This window comes from Cololabis saira, chromosome 14 (genome assembly GCF_033807715.1).
Source record: "Cololabis saira isolate AMF1-May2022 chromosome 14, fColSai1.1, whole genome shotgun sequence".
In the NCBI taxonomy this organism is placed as follows: Eukaryota; Metazoa; Chordata; class Actinopteri; order Beloniformes; family Belonidae; genus Cololabis; species Cololabis saira.
The window spans coordinates 7,323,723-7,341,741 of record NC_084600.1 but is presented as its reverse complement, the minus strand read 5'-3'; the positions used below and the strand labels follow the sequence as shown (position 1 = coordinate 7,341,741).

The 18,019-nt window shown below is 42.1% G+C and overlaps 2 protein-coding genes across 2 annotated transcripts; one reads left to right on the top strand and one right to left on the bottom strand.

Moving 5' to 3' along the window:
- The first annotated feature begins 3,629 nt into the window (after positions 1 to 3,629).
- Positions 3,630 to 11,080, top strand: ublcp1 (ubiquitin-like domain containing CTD phosphatase 1). The gene is made up of 11 exons (XM_061740801.1): positions 3,630 to 3,763; positions 4,737 to 5,003; positions 5,323 to 5,414; positions 5,662 to 5,747; positions 5,849 to 5,964; positions 7,785 to 7,883; positions 8,277 to 8,314; positions 8,756 to 8,854; positions 9,383 to 9,499; positions 9,579 to 9,706; positions 9,794 to 11,080. The coding sequence occupies exons 2-11, from the start codon at positions 4,850 to 4,852 to the stop codon at positions 9,822 to 9,824; spliced, it is 960 nt and encodes a 319-aa protein (XP_061596785.1). The 5' UTR covers positions 3,630 to 3,763; positions 4,737 to 4,849; the 3' UTR covers positions 9,825 to 11,080.
- A 281-nt stretch (positions 11,081 to 11,361) lies between these two features.
- On the bottom strand, positions 11,362 to 14,891 carry il12bb (interleukin 12B, b). The gene is made up of 9 exons (XM_061740800.1): positions 14,803 to 14,891; positions 14,618 to 14,711; positions 14,410 to 14,511; positions 14,009 to 14,191; positions 13,383 to 13,488; positions 13,067 to 13,236; positions 12,714 to 12,874; positions 12,505 to 12,623; positions 11,362 to 12,393 (listed from the first exon to the last, which is right to left on the bottom strand). The coding sequence occupies exons 1-9, from the start codon at positions 14,812 to 14,814 to the stop codon at positions 12,366 to 12,368; spliced, it is 975 nt and encodes a 324-aa protein (XP_061596784.1). The 5' UTR covers positions 14,815 to 14,891; the 3' UTR covers positions 11,362 to 12,365.
- Between the last annotated feature and the right edge of the window lie 3,128 nt (positions 14,892 to 18,019).

Below are 18,019 nucleotides of genomic sequence, written 5' to 3'. Positions count from 1 at the left end.
CCATCAAGGCCTGCTGCTTTCTCAGCCTTCATAGAGCCTATCGCCTCTGCTATCTCCTGTTGTGTTACTTCTTCATCCAATATCTTGTTCTCCTCCTCAGAAAGTTTGGGGATATCTAGGTCATTCAAGAATGTTGTCTGCCCATCCAAGTTGGGAGAGCACTCAGAGCTATACAGTCTCTCATAGAAGACCCTGAATGTCTCACTAATTTCTTCCGGGTTAACAACCGTTTTCCCATTTGGGGCTTCTATATAGTTAATTGACCTTTCTGTTTGTTGTTGTTTAATACGCCATGCTAATATTTTCCCAGATTTCTCCCCTTGTTCATAGTATGATTGTTTGAGTTTCAATAGGTTGGCGGCTGCTTTATTAGCTGATATTTCATTATACTGAAATCTGAGAGTAAGAAGTTCTGTATGCATATCTGGTGTGCTGGATTTATTTTGATACAGTCAATTTCGAGTTTTTTAATTTTTTCTTCTAGCGTCCTCATTTCAAGTTGTGCTCTCTTTTTTTTTGAACTAGTGAAACAAATGATTTGTCCCCTAATAAATGCCTCCCACCTTATACTAGCCGATGTTTCAGAAGTGTTACATTCAAAATACAAGTCAATTTGTTTATTTAAGAAATCTACAAATGCAGGGCTCATAAGCCACTCTGTTTGGAGCCGCCAATTTGGGGGGTCTCTTACAAGCTTATCATCTTCATATATCATAGAAATTGCTGCATGGTCAGATAGGACTATGCTGCTATCCTGGCACTCTTTAACCTTGGAAACAAATAATGCCGAAATTAGGAAATAATCTATACGCGAATGAGTTTTATAGGTACTAGAATAACAGGAATATTCCACTGCATCTGGGTTTCCATATCTCCAAATATCCAATAAATTTAGCTCTTTTATAAAATGGTGTATTATCTTCCTTGACTTGGTATGGGTATTGTCAAAGCCCGAAGATCTATCACTTGATGGATCCAGCGTGCAGTTGAAGTCACCAGGTACCACATAGTTTCCAGAGAGATTTGAAATCGTCAGGAATAAATTGTTATAGAATTTGTGGTCATTTTCATTTGGACCGTAAATATTTATCAGATTTATATTTTCAGATAATAAAGTACCTTGGACTATAATATATCTGCCAGCAGGGTCCACTATAACATAACGAATTTGGAAGGGGACTGATTTATGGATCAGTATCATGACTCCTCTAGAATGAGTAGTATAAGGAGCAGAAAACACCTGACCCTGCCACCTTCTCCTTATCTTAGAAATATCCCCACCCAGCCCTTTTTTCCAGGTACCATGTAGCCATGGAAGTACCTCTTTTCCTCCCCTTCTTTATCAACCGCTTATGAAAGGACCTACGTCTCTCTAACTTATTCTTTAAACTCTTATCTGCTTATATGCAATACTAACCATTTTACCTCTACTTCTTATTATTGAATGAATTCACTTTTCCAACCTGAACACAAGATTGCAATAAACCAACTGACAAAACGTGAACATCAGGGCAACTTGTCACAACCTACGTTGTTCAACAGAGACAATGGCGAATTTTCTCAACTAACTATGAACTGTTGGCGCCATCTAGGGGTCATAATGTGGTGGACGTCCCTCTCTGTGGTCCACACATTTGGATGAATAAACGTCGGAGATTAGTATTTTCTTAAAGTCAGTTTTAAATCCTGTCCTTAGCGATAAGTATAAACAGAAATCAACCATAAAAAGATAAAAATAGAGACCTCATCCTCATGTCCATTTCAGTCACTCAGATAGACTGGAGAAAGTTTTCCACTTCACCCGGAGTTTGGAAAAGATGAGATCCGTCATTATGCGTCACCAGGAGCCGCACTGGGAAGATGACCCTGTGTTTATTGATCCCTTTATCACGCAGCTTCTTCCGCACCTCATCGTAGCTTCTCTGCATCTTGTGAACTCCAGCAGACAGGTCCGGGTGAAAGCGAACTTGCTTATCATCATAAAGGATTTTCCCTTTTATTCGCACTGCCCTCAGCACTAGCTCCTTGTCTCTGAAATTCAGCACTTTCATGATAAGAGTCCTTGGACGTCCCGTGCTTGAGTCCGAAGGAAGGGTACCGATTCTGTGCGCTCTTTCAATTACCGGAGCCTCCCGCGGCTCCAGCCCCAGAGCCTCCGGCAACCAACTCTCCAGAAATGCTGCAGCATCTTGGCCCTCCGCTTTCTCCGGTAGGCCCACCAGTCTCACGTTGTTGCATCTGCTTCTACATTCCAGGTCTTCAACTTTATCAGTGAGAGCTTTCACCGTGTTTTCCAGTGTGCCGACTTTAGTTAATAGCTCATTAACGCTATCTTCAGCATCCAAAATCCTTTGCTCAGCGTGTGCAATGCGCCCCGTGCATTCCTGCACCTGCTTTTTCACATCAGTAAATGTTAGTTGTACACCGTTGATTTTTTTATAGAGCCCATTTTTCAAAGAAATTATGGCTTTCATGATATCTTTGTTGGTTTTCTCGCTTGAAATATCGGTAGATGTTTTACCATCTTCTTCCTCGACATCCTCCGCCATGAGTGACATGGCGTTGCTCGTTTCTTCCCCCTCTGAAAGTTTGCCTTTGTATCGTGGTTTTTGTTTGTCTTTTTTTATGCCTTTTGGTGGCATTTTTCCATCCAGATAATCTTATCCTCACGTTCAGGTTTTGGTTAGTTTTGTAGGATTTATTACAAGCTAGCAGCAGAGTTCAAAAAGTTGCGACTACCTAGTTCCTCGCCATAACCGGAAGCCCAAAAAGGCCCTCATTTAGTCGGAAAAATAAAAACGAGAAAAACAACGGGAACATCTCCTACAGATATAATAGGGCCCGAGCACTTACAGTGCAAGGGCCCTATTATATCTGTAGGAGATGTTAAAAAAATTTAAAAAATTTAAATTAAAAAAAAAAAAAAGCGATAAGCGATTTTCTCAGAGAAAATGAGAATAAATCTTGCTGCTGTAATAAGTATCAAAATAAGTAGACATGCTTGTGCTTGTGAGACCATAATAAGTTATTTACAGTTTCCATGAATACAGTAATCAGTTTTTCTTTCTTTCTTTCTTTCTTTCTTTCTTTCTTTCTTTCTTTCTTTCTTTCTTTCTTTCTTTCTTTCTTTCTTTCTTTCTTTCTTTCTTTCTTTCTTTCTTTCTTTCTTTCTTTCTTTCTTTCTTTCTTTCTTTCTTTCCCCCATCCCACTCTACGTTACATTAACGTAAAGATTCCAATCCTGACCTTATGCGTCACATTAACGCACATCCTAAGTCACTTTTGTACAGACTCATATCCGGCACTTTAAAAACCTCAAATTGTACATTTCTGTTTATACATTTTATCTCTTATATATTTGCTTTTATATTTGTATTGTATTGCACCAATCACCACAACAAATTCCTTGTGTGTGTTCAACAAACTTGACAATAAACCCTTTTCTGAGTCTGATTCTGATTCTTTCTTTCTTGGTTTTGAGTAGCTAAATGCTGAAGATACATTTGAAAAATAAATATAATTACATAAATATATGGATCAAACTAAATTGAACTCATTGGAACCGAGCGTGAAGATGCTGAGCGGTCACCATGGCAACAAAGCCTCGCTCCTACGTCACTACCGGGGCCGGTCCAGGACGCCAGGAAGAGAAACAGCGTGCGCGTCCCGATGAATGAAGTCGAACCGCAAACTTCATTCATGCATCTTTCCCATAACATTTAACATTGTTTGCCAGGCACTGCGCGTTAAATTCCCCTAACAGGTAAGGACAGCCAAACCGTAGAGTGTAGATAGCTAATGACAGCTGGTTAAGCACACATCCAACATGTTTACTTTGCTGCGAGTTAAGGCTGATTTATGGTTCCGCGTTACACCAACGCAGAGCCTACGGCGTAGGGTACGCGGCGACGCGCAAAATACGCTGTAGGCCACGCCGTCGATTTAACGCGGGACCATAAATCAGGCTTTAGTGCTAACCATCTGATGCTAAAAATATTCGGGGACACTGATTAGCAGGCATTTAGCCGTTGTCCTAAAATAGCCAGTCAAAACAACACACGCTTTAATAACAGCGATGACGGGAAGGTTTTCTGCTTCACACTCACGGAAAAGCCTCCCCACACCTATTTACATCTTATTTCTGTGTAGAAGGGAGTGTTAGTCGGTAGAAAGACTGCAGCATCGCAGGGCTTTGTTGTTTTCGGCTCCTGTCGGCGTTGATGGGACGAGATCCGCTGTTTAAAATGCAGATTTTACACTGAGGGTTCTGCACTTGCATCTGGTAGAGACTACAGCTCAGTTTCCTACGCAGGTTTACACAACATTACACACATAATAATAGAGACTATACCTGCAGGAAGATGCATTTCTCCAGGATGCAATTTGGCCAGCTTCTCCAAAATGATCAGCTATCTCAGAGATTATTGTTTACCAGAAACTGTAGTTCAATATAACTTGTAAAATGTAGTGTAATGACACGTTCTCATGATGTCATAGGGATGGAGACAACACTTTGAGTGCAGGCCTCAAAGCCCTGAGGGCAATCACAATACTTCCAATGGGATTTTTTTTTTTTTGCTTTCAGTGGCAATGCAGCATTTAAATAATCCACTTAAATACACTGCTTTATATGCAATGATGGTCTGTTTGCTCTCATTTGTCTCAAGCTGCGGCCACTTAAATAGTTTCATCCTGGTACCTCTCCTGTGACTTTGCTTGTGGTCCTCCCTTTGTAGGTGGGCTTTTGCTGGAACTTTGACCCTAAGGACGGTTACACGAAGGTTTGTGCACATGCACACCTAAGTTCAGCTGCAGCCACGTGCATGTGTGTGAAGAGCCGGTGTGAGCCATGTCTGTGTCGGTGATCATAAAGTGGGGAGGACAGGAGTACTCCATCAGTTCTTTGTCTGAGGAGGACACGGTGTTGGACCTTAAGCAGTCCATTAAGTCGTTGACTGGGGTGCTACCAGAGAGACAGAAACTTCTAGGACTCAAAATCAAAGGTATGATTCTGCGATTGATAAGTTTGTCCACTGCTTTAGATGGTATAAATCACATATATAATCATATTCAAGGGCTTAATTTTGAATTGTTTTTCACCGCCCCTTTTCCCAGGCTCTGCTAGTACCAATGCAGAGCCCTGCTCAGCTAATGTTTCAAGTGTATAAAACATTATTTCTGTGTTACCCTACTCTGTGCAATTTGTGTCCATATATTTTCAAGCTATGCAAATGTGTTTATTGCTTGGTTTTTATTTTGAGTGGTCACATGGAGGGTTTGAGCTGTCATTCTGCTGTTAATGGTTTTGATTCCTGCCCCCAGGTAAACCTGCGGAGGATGAGGTGAAGCTGGGCTCCCTGAAGCTGAAGCCCAACACCAAAATCATGATGATGGGTACCAGAGAGGAGAGCCTGGTACGTGCAGTAGGGACCAGAGTGAAGCTGTTGAAAACGGACTATGACCCACAAGTTGCAGTAGTTGCTCTGTGAACTTACTACTTTGAACAATTAGTTAATTTAGAGGTTTTAGCAAATATAACACTGATAGCAAGAGCAACCCCTTCTGTGTGTTTGGTGACTATACTTTTTATTCAAGAGTTTGTAGCTGTAAACCTGCATCACTGATGACACTTTAACCGGGCATGTCTTTTGTTTTGTAAAGGAGGATGTTTTAGCCCCTCCTCCAGAAAATGATGACATTGTCAATGATTTTGATATCGAGGAAGAGGTAATTGACGTGGAGAAAAGGTAAGATCATTTATGTTTTTTTGCTGTAGAATCTTAACAGTAGTTGATAAAAGTTGAAGGATAAGCGTATATCTACCTGTGTTTGTGTTTGATGTGTTTAGGGAGGAGAACCTTGCTAAAATAGCTCGCAGAGTGAAAGACTATAAGGTGGAGGAAATGAATCCTCCCAGAGAAGGCAAGAGACTCCTGGTGCTAGATGTTGACTACACATTGTTTGGTGAGTATTTAGGGGTCTTTCTGTGTGTACAGTGGGGAGAACAAGTATTTGATACACTGCCGATTTTGCAGGTTTTCCCACTTGAAAAGCATGTAGAAGTCTGTAATTTTTATCATAGGTACTCTTCAACTGTGAGTGATGGAATCTAAAAAAACAAATTCCAGAAAATCACATTGTATGATTTTTAAGTAATTAATTTGCATTTTATTGCATGACATAAGTATTTGATACATCAGAAAAACAGAACTTAATATTTGGTACAGAAACCTTTGTTTGCAATTACAGAGATCAGACGTTTCCTGTAGTTCTTGACCAGGTTTGCACACACTGCAGCAGGGATTTTGGCCCACTCCTCCATACAGATCTTCTCCAGATTCTTCAGGTTTCGGGGCTGTCGCTGGGCAATACGGACTTTCAGCTCCCTCCCAAAGATTTTCTATTGGGTTCAGGTCTGGAGACTGGCTAGGCCACTCCAGGACCTTGAAATGCTTCTTACGGAGCCACTCCTTAGTTGCCCTGGCTGTGTGTTTCGGGTCGTTGTCATGCTGGAAGACCCAGCCACGACCCATCTTCAATGCTCTTACTGAGGGAAGGAGGTTGTTGACCAAGATCTCGCGATACATGGCCCCATCCATCCTCCCCTCAATACGGTGCAGTCGTCCTGTCCCCTTTGCAGAAAAGCATCCCCAAAGAATGATGTTTCCACCTCCATGCTTCACGGTTGGGATGGTGTTCTTGGGGTTGTACTCATCCTTCTTCTTCCTCCAAACACGGCGAATGGAGTTTAGACCAAAAAGCTCTATTTTAGTCTCATCAGACCACATGACCTTCTCCCATTCCTCCTCTGGATCATCCAGATGGTCATTGGCAAACTTCAGACGGGCCTTGACATGCACTGGCTTGAGCAGGGGGACCTTGCGTGCGCTGCAGGATTTTAATCCATGACGGCGTAGTGTGTTACTAATGGTTTTCTTTGAGACTGTGGTCCCAGCTCTCTTCAGGTCATTGACCAGGTCCTGCCGTGTAGTTCTGGGCTGATCCCTCACCTTCCTCATGATCATTGATGCCCCACCAGGTGAGATTTTGCATGGAGCCCCAGACCGAGGGAGATTGACCGTCATCTTGAACTTCTTCCATTTTCTAATAATTGTGCCAACAGTTGTTGCCTTCTCACCAAGCTGCTTGCCTATTGTCCTGTAGCCCATCCCAGCCTTGTGCAGGTCTACAATTGTATCCCTGATGTCCTTACACTGCTCTCTGGTCTTGGCCATTGTGGAGAGGTTGGAGTTTGTTTGATTGAGTGTGTGGACAGGTGTCTTTTATACAGGTAACGAGTTCAAACAGGTGCAGTTAATACAGGTAATGAGTGGAGAACAGGAGGGCTTCTTAAAGAAGAACTAACAGGTCTGTGAGAGCCGGAAGTCTAACTGGTTGACAGGTGATCAAATACTTATGTCATGCAATAAAATGCAAATTAATTACTCAAAAATCATACGATGTGATTTTTCTGGATTTTTTTTAGATTCCATCACTCACAGTTGAAGAGTACCTATGATAAAAATTACAGACTTCTACATGCTTTTCAAGTGGGAAAACTTGCAAAATGGGCAGTGTATCAAATACTTGTTCTCCCCACTGTATATAGTACAAGAATCCAACAAGACAATACTTGGGCTCATACCACTGCTTGTGGTTTACTTTTACTTACAAATTCTATGTTCTGGTCTCTTTTTAATATTTTAGAAAAAGGAAATCCATCACTGCGTACATTATTTCCTTGACTAATCTTTGATACTTGAATGAATTCTATGTGTGTTTAGATCACAAGTCCTGTGCAGAAACCGGCCAGGAGCTGATGAGACCATACCTTCACGAGTTTCTGACATCAGCCTATGAGGACTACGATATCGTCATCTGGTGTGCGTATCTTCTTTTCTTTGTCATTGTTTACGGGTATATGTAGGAAACGGCTAAATTCCGATAATCCTGTGGGGTTAATTATCTCACAGCTCAGGTTAAAGTGGTCTTGTGGTTTACTAGGAATGCTTTATGTAGGAAGAAACCACAAGGAAAACAGTCCTCAGATGCTGACATTTGGCTCAAAGGTCTGGTAGTTGTGTGTCCTCAAAGAAAAATCACAAGATATGAAATTATTTTTCTTAATTCGATGATGATTTGATTTCTGATGAAATCACATTTTTAATGTGGTAAAAGGGAATTAAAATACATAGAGGCAGTGCTATATACATAGTGTGTATTTTATGTTATTTCACTGATTTACTAATAAATGTGTACACATGCTCTCTTTTTAGCTGCCACAAGTATGAAGTGGATAGATGCCAAAATGAAAGCAAGTATCCCACTTTTGTTTTTCATTTTTCTTTTCTTTTTTTAATTTTCACCCTGTTTGCCAGTTACTTTCAAACTTTAAACTGAGAGTTGAATGACAGAATGGCTTAAATAATGTTTCTACATCTTTCACTGCGGTTTTCAGCAATGGTCTCATTGACAGTCACAAGCAAAATAGGTTGACTCTTGTAGAATAAAGGTCAGGATGATAGAATCCGCAACCTTCTATATTCATTTTTATACATTATATTTCTTTAGTTCAAAAACTACTTCCATCTGTTTTTGTCCCTTGTCTGCCAGAGCAGGCTATTACACCGCTTGTCCAGAAGGTGGCAGTGTTATTCCAGGTAGCTGATAGCTCTTGAGCATATATGGGTTTGAAATTGACACTACTGGTTGTGTATGTATGTGTGTGTGTGTGTGTGTGTGTGTGTGTGTGTAGGAGCTGGGAGTGACAGACAACCCTAACTATAAGATTACGTTCATGCTGGACAGTGCAGCCATGATCACAGTGCACACTCCTAAACGAGGGGTGGTGGAGGTCGGTACACTCTATTACCTGATATTACTGTAGCTGCTCATATTACTGTTTAAACATTTTTCACTGCAGTAATCAGTTTTATTCTAAAGAAAAAATGAACATGCTCAGCTGTGAACTATTGCCTTTACTTGTGAAAAAGTTATTCTACCCTTTCACTGTCTAAACAAAATTGTATATGATGTGTAGTGAAGATAATACTTGACAAAGGCTAGAATATAATTGTGTTGTGTTTCCAGTATCTTGACTTACTACAACTTGTAGTTTGTACATCAGGAGCCTCTGTCAGTAGTTAAGGGGGATCCCTGCATAAATGACAGAATATCATGCATGTCACACACTTTACTCCTGGGATGGAGAGACTCTCCCAAACTCATGTTCCAGTGTGTAAAGAGATGCTGGAATGAAGTTCTGATGATGATGCTTGTTCTGAGAATAGCCCCACGCAACTGTCCTTAGTTGTTGTTTTAGGTGATTTGTGAGCATGTGATAACTCTGATTTACTGTGTTTGATGGCGTGCACGTGTGCAGGTAAAGCCCTTAGGTGTGATATGGGGGAAGTATGGGGAACTTTACAACAGGAAGAACACTATAATGTTTGACGATATTGGACGGAACTTCCTCATGAATCCACAGAACGGACTAAAGGTATGCGGTTTCTCTTGTCGTCGTCATCACTGTCGTCTACACATTTTGGTGAGACTTACTTTGTGTGAATGTGTGTTAGATCCGACCCTTCATGAAGGCCCATTTCAACAGGGAGAAGGACAGGGAGCTCTATAAACTGGCTCAGTACCTCAAAGAAATTGCCAAACTTGATGACTTCAGTGGACTCAACCATAAACACTGGGAGAGGTGGGCGTGCGTGTGCTACATGTGTGTTTTCAGCACCAGTCCATTCTCAACTCATTTAAAATATGCATTAAATGTGTGTTTGTGTAGGTATCTGTCTAAGAGGCAGCAGCATCACTGAGGAGCGACCGCATCATCCACAGCGTCTGGCCGGAACTGCCATCCCATCTCCAGCTGTGACACACAGAAGGCACACAGACACACAGACACACTTGGATGTCACAAGTGTGTCTCTCCAAACCGCAGCTTTATACTTACACTAACCCTACAGTTATCAGCCGACAGAAGCTCGGGACTGGTGTGGGCTTCCCCGTTGATATACATTTGCATGATCACTCCCCAGTTTAAAAACAGCTACAACCTGTATGCAAGTTTTCTTTGCATCAACATTTCAACACAGTTACTACCGGCCGTGCAAGGTACATACAAAATATAACCGATTGGAATGGCAGACAAATCTCTCTCTGCAACCAGCTCATCGTGGTCCGGGGCAGATGATGAAGTCCACAGTTGCCTAAAAATGTTTTTAGACCCTTTACACATTTCTGGTCTTCCAGATGGGGGATGGCTCTGAAACTTAACAAGAGAGCGTTCTGTCCCTGCAACACAAACATGTTCAGGTGAGGCTGGTGAGCCTCTCTGCAGCACAAGAAAGACAGATTAAATATGTAAGGAGTTTTGTCCATTTTGTTCAACTTGTTATTAAAAAAGGAGTGAAATAAAAACACGTTACGAGAGCAACAGTCAAAATAACAGATGGCTCGGCCTCCTTCAGCGATGAATACGTTTCAACACAGAAAATTTGACATTTGATAATATGCAATAATTCTTTGAGCTACTGTGAGAATAAATGTGCAGATCTTGACACTGGCTGTACCTTAAAAACTTCCTTTCAAAACAAAATGTGCATTTTGTTTTATTATATTATTTTTTAATTGTAAGCAATTGTATAAATGTGTTTGTGGAGACCATACAGATGAGCACAGATGATGGCTTCCGTGGCTGGATGGGTGTTTGTGTATATTTAGCCAGAAATCTTCTGTGATTATAATTTTGCATCGCTGGATGCCGCCAGTCAGACAAAGGTTTTTTTTCATGTGTTTGTTTTTTGTTTAAATCCATTTTTTGTGGATTTAAGATAATCTTGGAAATAGAGTATCGTTTGGATGCTTTGTTTTCTATTTTAGTTCTTCAAATATGTAATAATTAATCTGAAGTTGTGGATGAAGGGATGAAGAAGCAGATGCTTCTGGGGCAGATTTGTCTCAAAAATGCTCCTGCATGGTCATTTCTTGAGATGACATCTGGATCTGCCTCTTTGAGATTCCTCATCTCCTCCCTCACATCCTAGCTGTAAATAGGATAATAAACTTTTTGTACCCATCGTGACTCTTATTTATTGCTCCGCAAGTCGTTTAAACCAGTGAGCAAGTCATTTTTCCCTACAGTGGAATGTCATGCGGTTTTTATAAAGTAAACACTTGCATTTTTATATTTACTGCCATGGTATTTAAAACTAGGCCTGTTCAGGGTAAACCCCGGCTTTCCCCCAGAAGACGCCTGAGGTCTTCAGAGCCGGGTTGATGGATGGGATTTAAAACACAAGGATGAAACATCAATCGGTGCAGATCTTCATCAATTTTATTATGAAATGGTAAACAGCAGTGGTATATTTTAGGACTTGAGATATAATTACAAATAAGTTACAACGGACAAAAAGAAACATTGATTTTAAACGTGGCATTTGTTTAGACAATGCACTCAGTACTCGAGTTGTAAAAAACAATCAGGGGGGATGGTGGATTTGATCATATGGGGACAGATAATTTGGGCTGATTACAAATAATATAATATATTACAAATAATAGCAGTGACCAAAACCCCTGCAGAAATACTGCAGGAATGACATAGCAGCAGTTAAATGCAGCCTTCTGTAAGCTTTAAATATCCACTGGGCTTACATCTAATACATCAAAACACAACAATAAAAAACACTTTTCTGAACTTATCAATATGACTCTGTCCTTCACAGGATAAGTAACATGGATCACTGCAAAAACTCAAAATCTTAACAAGAATATTTGTCTTATTTCTAGTTAAAATGTCTCATTTTAGTAATAAAATCTCATTACACTTAAAACAAGACTCATCACTGGAAAAACAACTATTTTCACAAAAGTAGATTTTCATTTGAAATAAGTAGAAAAATCTGCCAGTGGAACAAGATTTTTTTGCTTGTAATGAGAAGATAAATCTTGTCCCACTGGCAGATTTTCCTACTTATTTCAAGTGAAAATTTACTTGAAACAGGTGAAAATTGTCAAATAAGTTATTTTTCTGGTGATGAGTCTAAATGTTGCAATAGCAGTAAAACCACATTCATTGATGAAATTACATAAGGGATGGAAAGGGGGGATGGCAGTTTTACAGGGGGGATGATTTGGACCGTTTTTATTTCAGGGGGGGGGGGGGGGGCGTCCCCCCTCATCCCCCCTCAGCTCCAGTACTGAATGCACTGATTAATTTGAGGGCTGTTGAATAAATACTATACATGTTAAGACATCCAATTCATGTTATTGATAAAAAGAGCATTTAAAAAAAAATCACATCAAATAAACATTTCTCTCCATCCACCTTTTCATATTTTCTATTGCAGCAGATGTTAGCAGCTCACAACATCCTTGTTCACGCTGGAGAAAAAGCAGGTTTGAGAGAAAAGAACATGCATGACGTTAGTCAGACTGATGGTATTAGGTAAAGCGTACATTATTACAGGTTAGAGGTCAGAATAAAACACTCACATGCACTGACTCCAGTGGCTCCACGGCCCGGCTGTGTGTTTGTCCTGAGCTCGGACGCAGAAAACGTACTTCTTGGCTTTTACATTGACCTCGTATTTAGTGTCATTTATGGTGTTAGTCTGGTTAAAAACAACAACATTACAAGCAATTAAAGACAGTCATGTGACCAAGTGGGTGTTTGGGGCTTGTGTGTGGGTGTGGTATTTTACCGTTATGAGCTCTTCACTGTCACAGGAATGGCCACTCCGGACGATGTTGACCTGGAAGTGGAGCCCGAAGAAGGTGCAGGGCATGTCCCAGGACTCGGGGTATTTCCAGCTGAACACCCTGCCTTCACTCACTTTCAGGTTGGGGAGTTCTGCTGGCTTTACTAGATTGAAAGTGCAAGGAGAGGTTGAGTCGACCAACCAGAATAAAGGGAGGAAAATACAGCCAAGAATCCACGTGTGCACCAGAGACACAAACAAAGAATCAGATGTTCCACCGAAGCTCCCGTTCTGTCATTGTCTACCTTCAATTTGATTGTGTGGAAGCAAACTATAGCTAAAATGAAAGCACTTACCGATCTCTCGGAGGTAGAAAGACTTGGTGTAGGCCTCCAGAAGAAAGTAGCTGCGGATGTAAACAGTGAGGGAAATGCGGTGCTGCTCTTCTTGGTAAGAGCAGTTGGAATCCTGGCAGTGAACCCCCAACCCGTTAGGGAGCAGCACGCAGGGGATGTTCTCCATGTGACTGTGGTCAACACAAAGCGCTGGTTAAGACATCATGTCAAACAGGATGGAATCCTTCAGCTCGTCAGGTTTTCAGAACATAGTCAGCTAGAAAGAGGCTTGATGAATCTGAGCAGCAGACTGATGGGAAGAGAGTTGTGTCCTCACCGCTCTGCCCTCACGAGCACCACCGACGCCTGGGATCTGTCCTGCGTCCTCGTCCAGCCGCAGTGGAAAGAGCCTTTGTAGTTTGGAGCTGAGCAGTGGATGTGACCTGGAGGAAATGAAACAATGTCAGTCGCCACGTGTTTCTGAACACTTACTTCTGTAGTTTCCATCATTTCAAAATGAATCACTTGATCCCAAACCAATGACCAAACCTGACCTTTATCTCGTGGCTCAATTTCTACTGAAAGGTGAAACGGGAAACTCAAAGATTGCACAACTTATTCAACTGCATTTAACAAAAGGTGTTATGATTTCTTTTTTCCTTTGTTCCATCTTTTTCTCCTTTGGTTATATTTTATTTCTCTTGCTGTTCAGTTCACTTTGCACTCTTCCATCCAATTCCCGTTGTCTGATTGAAACCGCAGGCCTCTACCTCTGCTCATTTCTTTTTTTCAAGTTAATATCCCTTTCCGACACTGCTCTCATACATCTTTATTCTCAACTGTGAAAGATTCTCGCCATGTCGAATAAAAAGCTAGCCTTTATCCCTTTTTTGTCTTTTGTCCCCCTGTACAGCCACTTGTGACCCGATATACCCCCATCTCCCTCCGTCTTCCGTGTCTCACCATCCTCCGGAGACTCCTCCCTCAGGATGACGGTCCTGTTGTTGGGAAACGGCTGGACGAGGATCATCGTGTGGTTTACGTATTCTCCACTAGGTCCCAGGTGACAGGTGTAGTTGCCTCCCTGCGTTTCTTTCACCAAAACCTTGACGCTGTTCCCCTGGAGAGGCGGCTGGAGCTCCACACCTGAGACATGTTCAGGGTTGACATGATGTCAAAGAGTCAAAACATAAAACCATAGAGGGAATGTGCTACTCTCTTACTTATCATCCGTTTTGCAACTGTGATAGTCTAGCACACTGCTCTAAAGGCCTGTCATATTAGTACTGCAGCACAGTAAGTATACTAGATAAGTATACAAGCAAAGTGTTATAGGATTCCACGCGTTCTAACAGCAGACTTACCGTTCTTCTTCCAAAATATGGCTGTATTTTCATAAGTGTCTCCACAGGTCAGAGGAACCTCCACCGTGGTGCCGTGAGCCTTGGACACCCTCAGGACCACAACTAAGCAAATCATAAAGAAGATCGGACCATCTTTAGTCAATTAAACAACAACAACATCAACAAAAGGTAAGGAAAGGTTCAAAGTATTCCGTAGAGAGATGAATACCATTGTCCATCAGAGCGTTGAAGTTTGCCTGATCGCTTGGAGAGCTGGCAAAACATGCACTGGCCCACAGCAGCGTGAAGAGGAACGGATGCATCTGTGAGGAACAAGAACAAAAAGTAATATCAGTGGAGGGAAAAATAAAATACAATAGTATAATGAAATAAAATACATATATTTAGTCTTACCTTGCTTCCCATATTCTAGCTGAAAATGTCACAGCGAAAGCAGATCTGATAGTAGACGAGTAAAAACACTGTTGAGCATCTGTTGTGTCTGAACTCAGCAAGCTTCAGTATTTATAGGTAGCAATGTAGAAGCCAGAAAACCCCCAGCAGGAAAAGGAGTCGCCTGCACACACACACGTACGTGTGTGTGTGTGTGTGTGTGTGTGTGTGTGTGTGTGTGTGTGTGTGTGTGTGTGTGTGTTTCTCTGTGACCTAAGACTCCCAAGAGAAACTTGGAATTGGTATTTCTTCCTCTATCATAATGTTCCTTTGAACTTTTTATCTTTTTATTTTCAAAAAGTTTACAACAACAGCACAATTCATACCACTGTATGTTCCGCAGGACATTGGACATACTGTTGAGCATCACACAGACCGCTGTAGGGGAAGTGAGGACAACCCAGATACAGGAACATGGGATGGATGTGTAATGTGATTTATCAGGAAGGGAAAAAAACCCTCATATCAATTGGCATATTTAGGGAAGCTACCTGTATGAGATGTTATGATCTGTGAAGGAGTTTCCATTTGATTTATTTTTCTTTTTTCAGCTGACATTTCACTACGCAAGGCAGTTCTTTCTGTCATGAAACTATTTCCAATAAATACTCAATGACCTGCAGGTCTTCATTCAACTTTGCTGCTTAAAAGGCAAGTGGCCATAGATGACTAGCGTGTGAGGGTAGTGGGATCTGTGGTTTCCTATCAAATCACCTTCAAACCGCAGCTCCTTTCCCCCCAGTATGTTGCTCTGAAAAGAAATGACATGTCATTGCCTGTTTCCTCAAATACGAATATAACCCACATCCTTCAAAACTGGACCATACCTATATACCAACACTGTCTTTTTCCAATTAAAGCCAAACTTTTTCGTATTAATCCTCTTCAGGTGACTTGTGTTGACGTACTTTCCCCAAAAAGCCTTCATCACATTTCATCCACTAATATAGACTGATATATCGCACATATATTTGAAACTAAGTCTCGTTCCCTTCTTGTCCTCTTAACTTGTGCATGGCGTAACGTTTCACATTAAATACTAAATATGTGATTAGCTTTTACACTTCCTCCATATTTGATAGCTTCTCTTTTTTTCCTCTTAAAGGTGAGTTAAAGTTTGATCCTGCATAACCGACTCAGTGATGTTTCCTTGCTCTCCACTCCAGGTCGTATAGAGGTAAAGGCTCACGTCTCTTTTTCACACCTGTTTAAATCATTTCATCATCTTTTTCAAGGAAATTTCCATGATATTTGGCTGTAATAACAAAAGGAAGTTGAAATAAGGAAGATGAAATAACAAAAGGCCCAAATCAAAAGGAAAACATTATACTGCACTATTACCATACAAGACAGCTTACAATTGATACCTCCGTATTATTATGGAGGTAACCATATAAAACCACGTCAGGAAATCTGCTTCTTGTGTTTCAGCAAGATAATCGCCACATCAGTAACCCAGTCATTTTTGGACTAGAAAAACTATTACTTTAGCGCTGTGAAATGATTGGTTAGGGGCAGGTTATGACTCTGGAGCCAGGAGGCAACTAACTAAACTTTTTATTCTCAGATAAAAGATTAGCCTCAAAACATAAGCACCTGTTGGTACCCTGCCATTAGAGAAAAACCCACAATATTCACTTTAAAAACTTGAAATCTGCAAAAGTAGTGAGGAACAATAATTCACTGAACACTGACTAATGAAAATCAGACATTGCTTTTGAAAAGTGGTTAAACAGAATTATATATTTGGAAAAAAAAACAAGCAAAAAATATGAAACTTCAGTGTGTCCTGTAATTAACATCACAGTCCGTCTGTGTATCGTCTGTGTATCGTCACTCTGCTGTTCGGTGTCATGGTGTCCACCGCACCGAAGATGGACCAGAGAAATCAGAAAGAACATTCTAGACCAGCAGTTTAAAGGTAAAGTCTGTAAGATGTTCCTGTGACTACAGCTGCAGAGTTCAGTCTGAAGTTTAAGAGACTGTAGGTCACCTCCCTGGACGCGGCTGCAAGAGGAAAACTGATGACATACTGAAGAGACAGATAAGACCAATGGCAACCAGAGGCCAGAACAAGATTCAGGCTGAACTCAACGGTCAACGTACATCAGTCACTGTCCCTGTTTGAGATTGAAGAGGGCTTCATTGTTTAAAATAATCGTAAAAAAAAAAACAACCAAACAAACAAACTGGAATTTGTCAAAATGCATATTGACAAACCACAAATCTTCTGGGAGAATGTCATTTGAACAGAGACCAAACTTGAGCTTTGGGGAAAGTTCCATCTGCTGTTTCCTCGGTTCTGTCCTGGGGAGCTGAGCTGTGTCTGTGTAGCACGGCGAGTGCTACGGGGCCCGACCTACAGGATAGAGAGGACACAGAGTTTTGTGCAGAACCCTTTATTCACTGGAATCTCACACCCAGGACACACGTGCACAAGCACCACGACCAGCAGCAGCCTCCCCGCTTATAAGGCTGGCAGGGTGGAGAGGTTGACGGGCCACACCTGTGTCCCGTCAGCCTGAGTGCCTGCAGCTCCTTCACCCTGCCACAGTCTGGTACCAGGGGAGCGGTGCTGTGTCTGGTACCAGGGGAGCTGAGCTGTGTCTGGTACCAGGGGAGCGGAGCTGTGTCTGGTACCAGGGGAGCGGAGCTGTGTCTGGTACCAGGGGAGCTGAGCTGTGTCTGGTACCAGGGGAGCTGAGCTGTGTCTGGTACCAGGGGAGCTGAGCTGTGTCTGGTACCAGGGGAGCGGAGCTGTGTCTGGTACCAGGGGAGCTGAGCTGTGTCTGGTACCAGGGGAGCTGAGCTGTGTCTGGTACCAGGGGAGCGGAGCTGTGTCTGGTACCAGGGGAGCTGAGCTGTGTCTGGTACCAGGGGAGCTGAGCTGTGTCTGGTACCAGGGGAGCTGAGCTGTGTCTGGTACCAGGGGAGCTGAGCTGTGTCTGGTACCAGGGGAGCGGAGCTGTGTCTGGTACCAGGGGAGCGGAGCTGTGTCTGGTACCAGGGGAGCTGAGCTGTGTCTGGTACCAGGGGAGCGGAGCTGTGTCTGGTACCAGGGGAGCGGAGCTGTGTCTGGTACCAGGGGAGCGGAGCTGTGTCTGGTACCAGGGGAGCGGAGCTGTGTCTGGTACCAGGGGAGCTGAGCTGTGTCTGGTACCAGGGGAGCGGAGCTGTG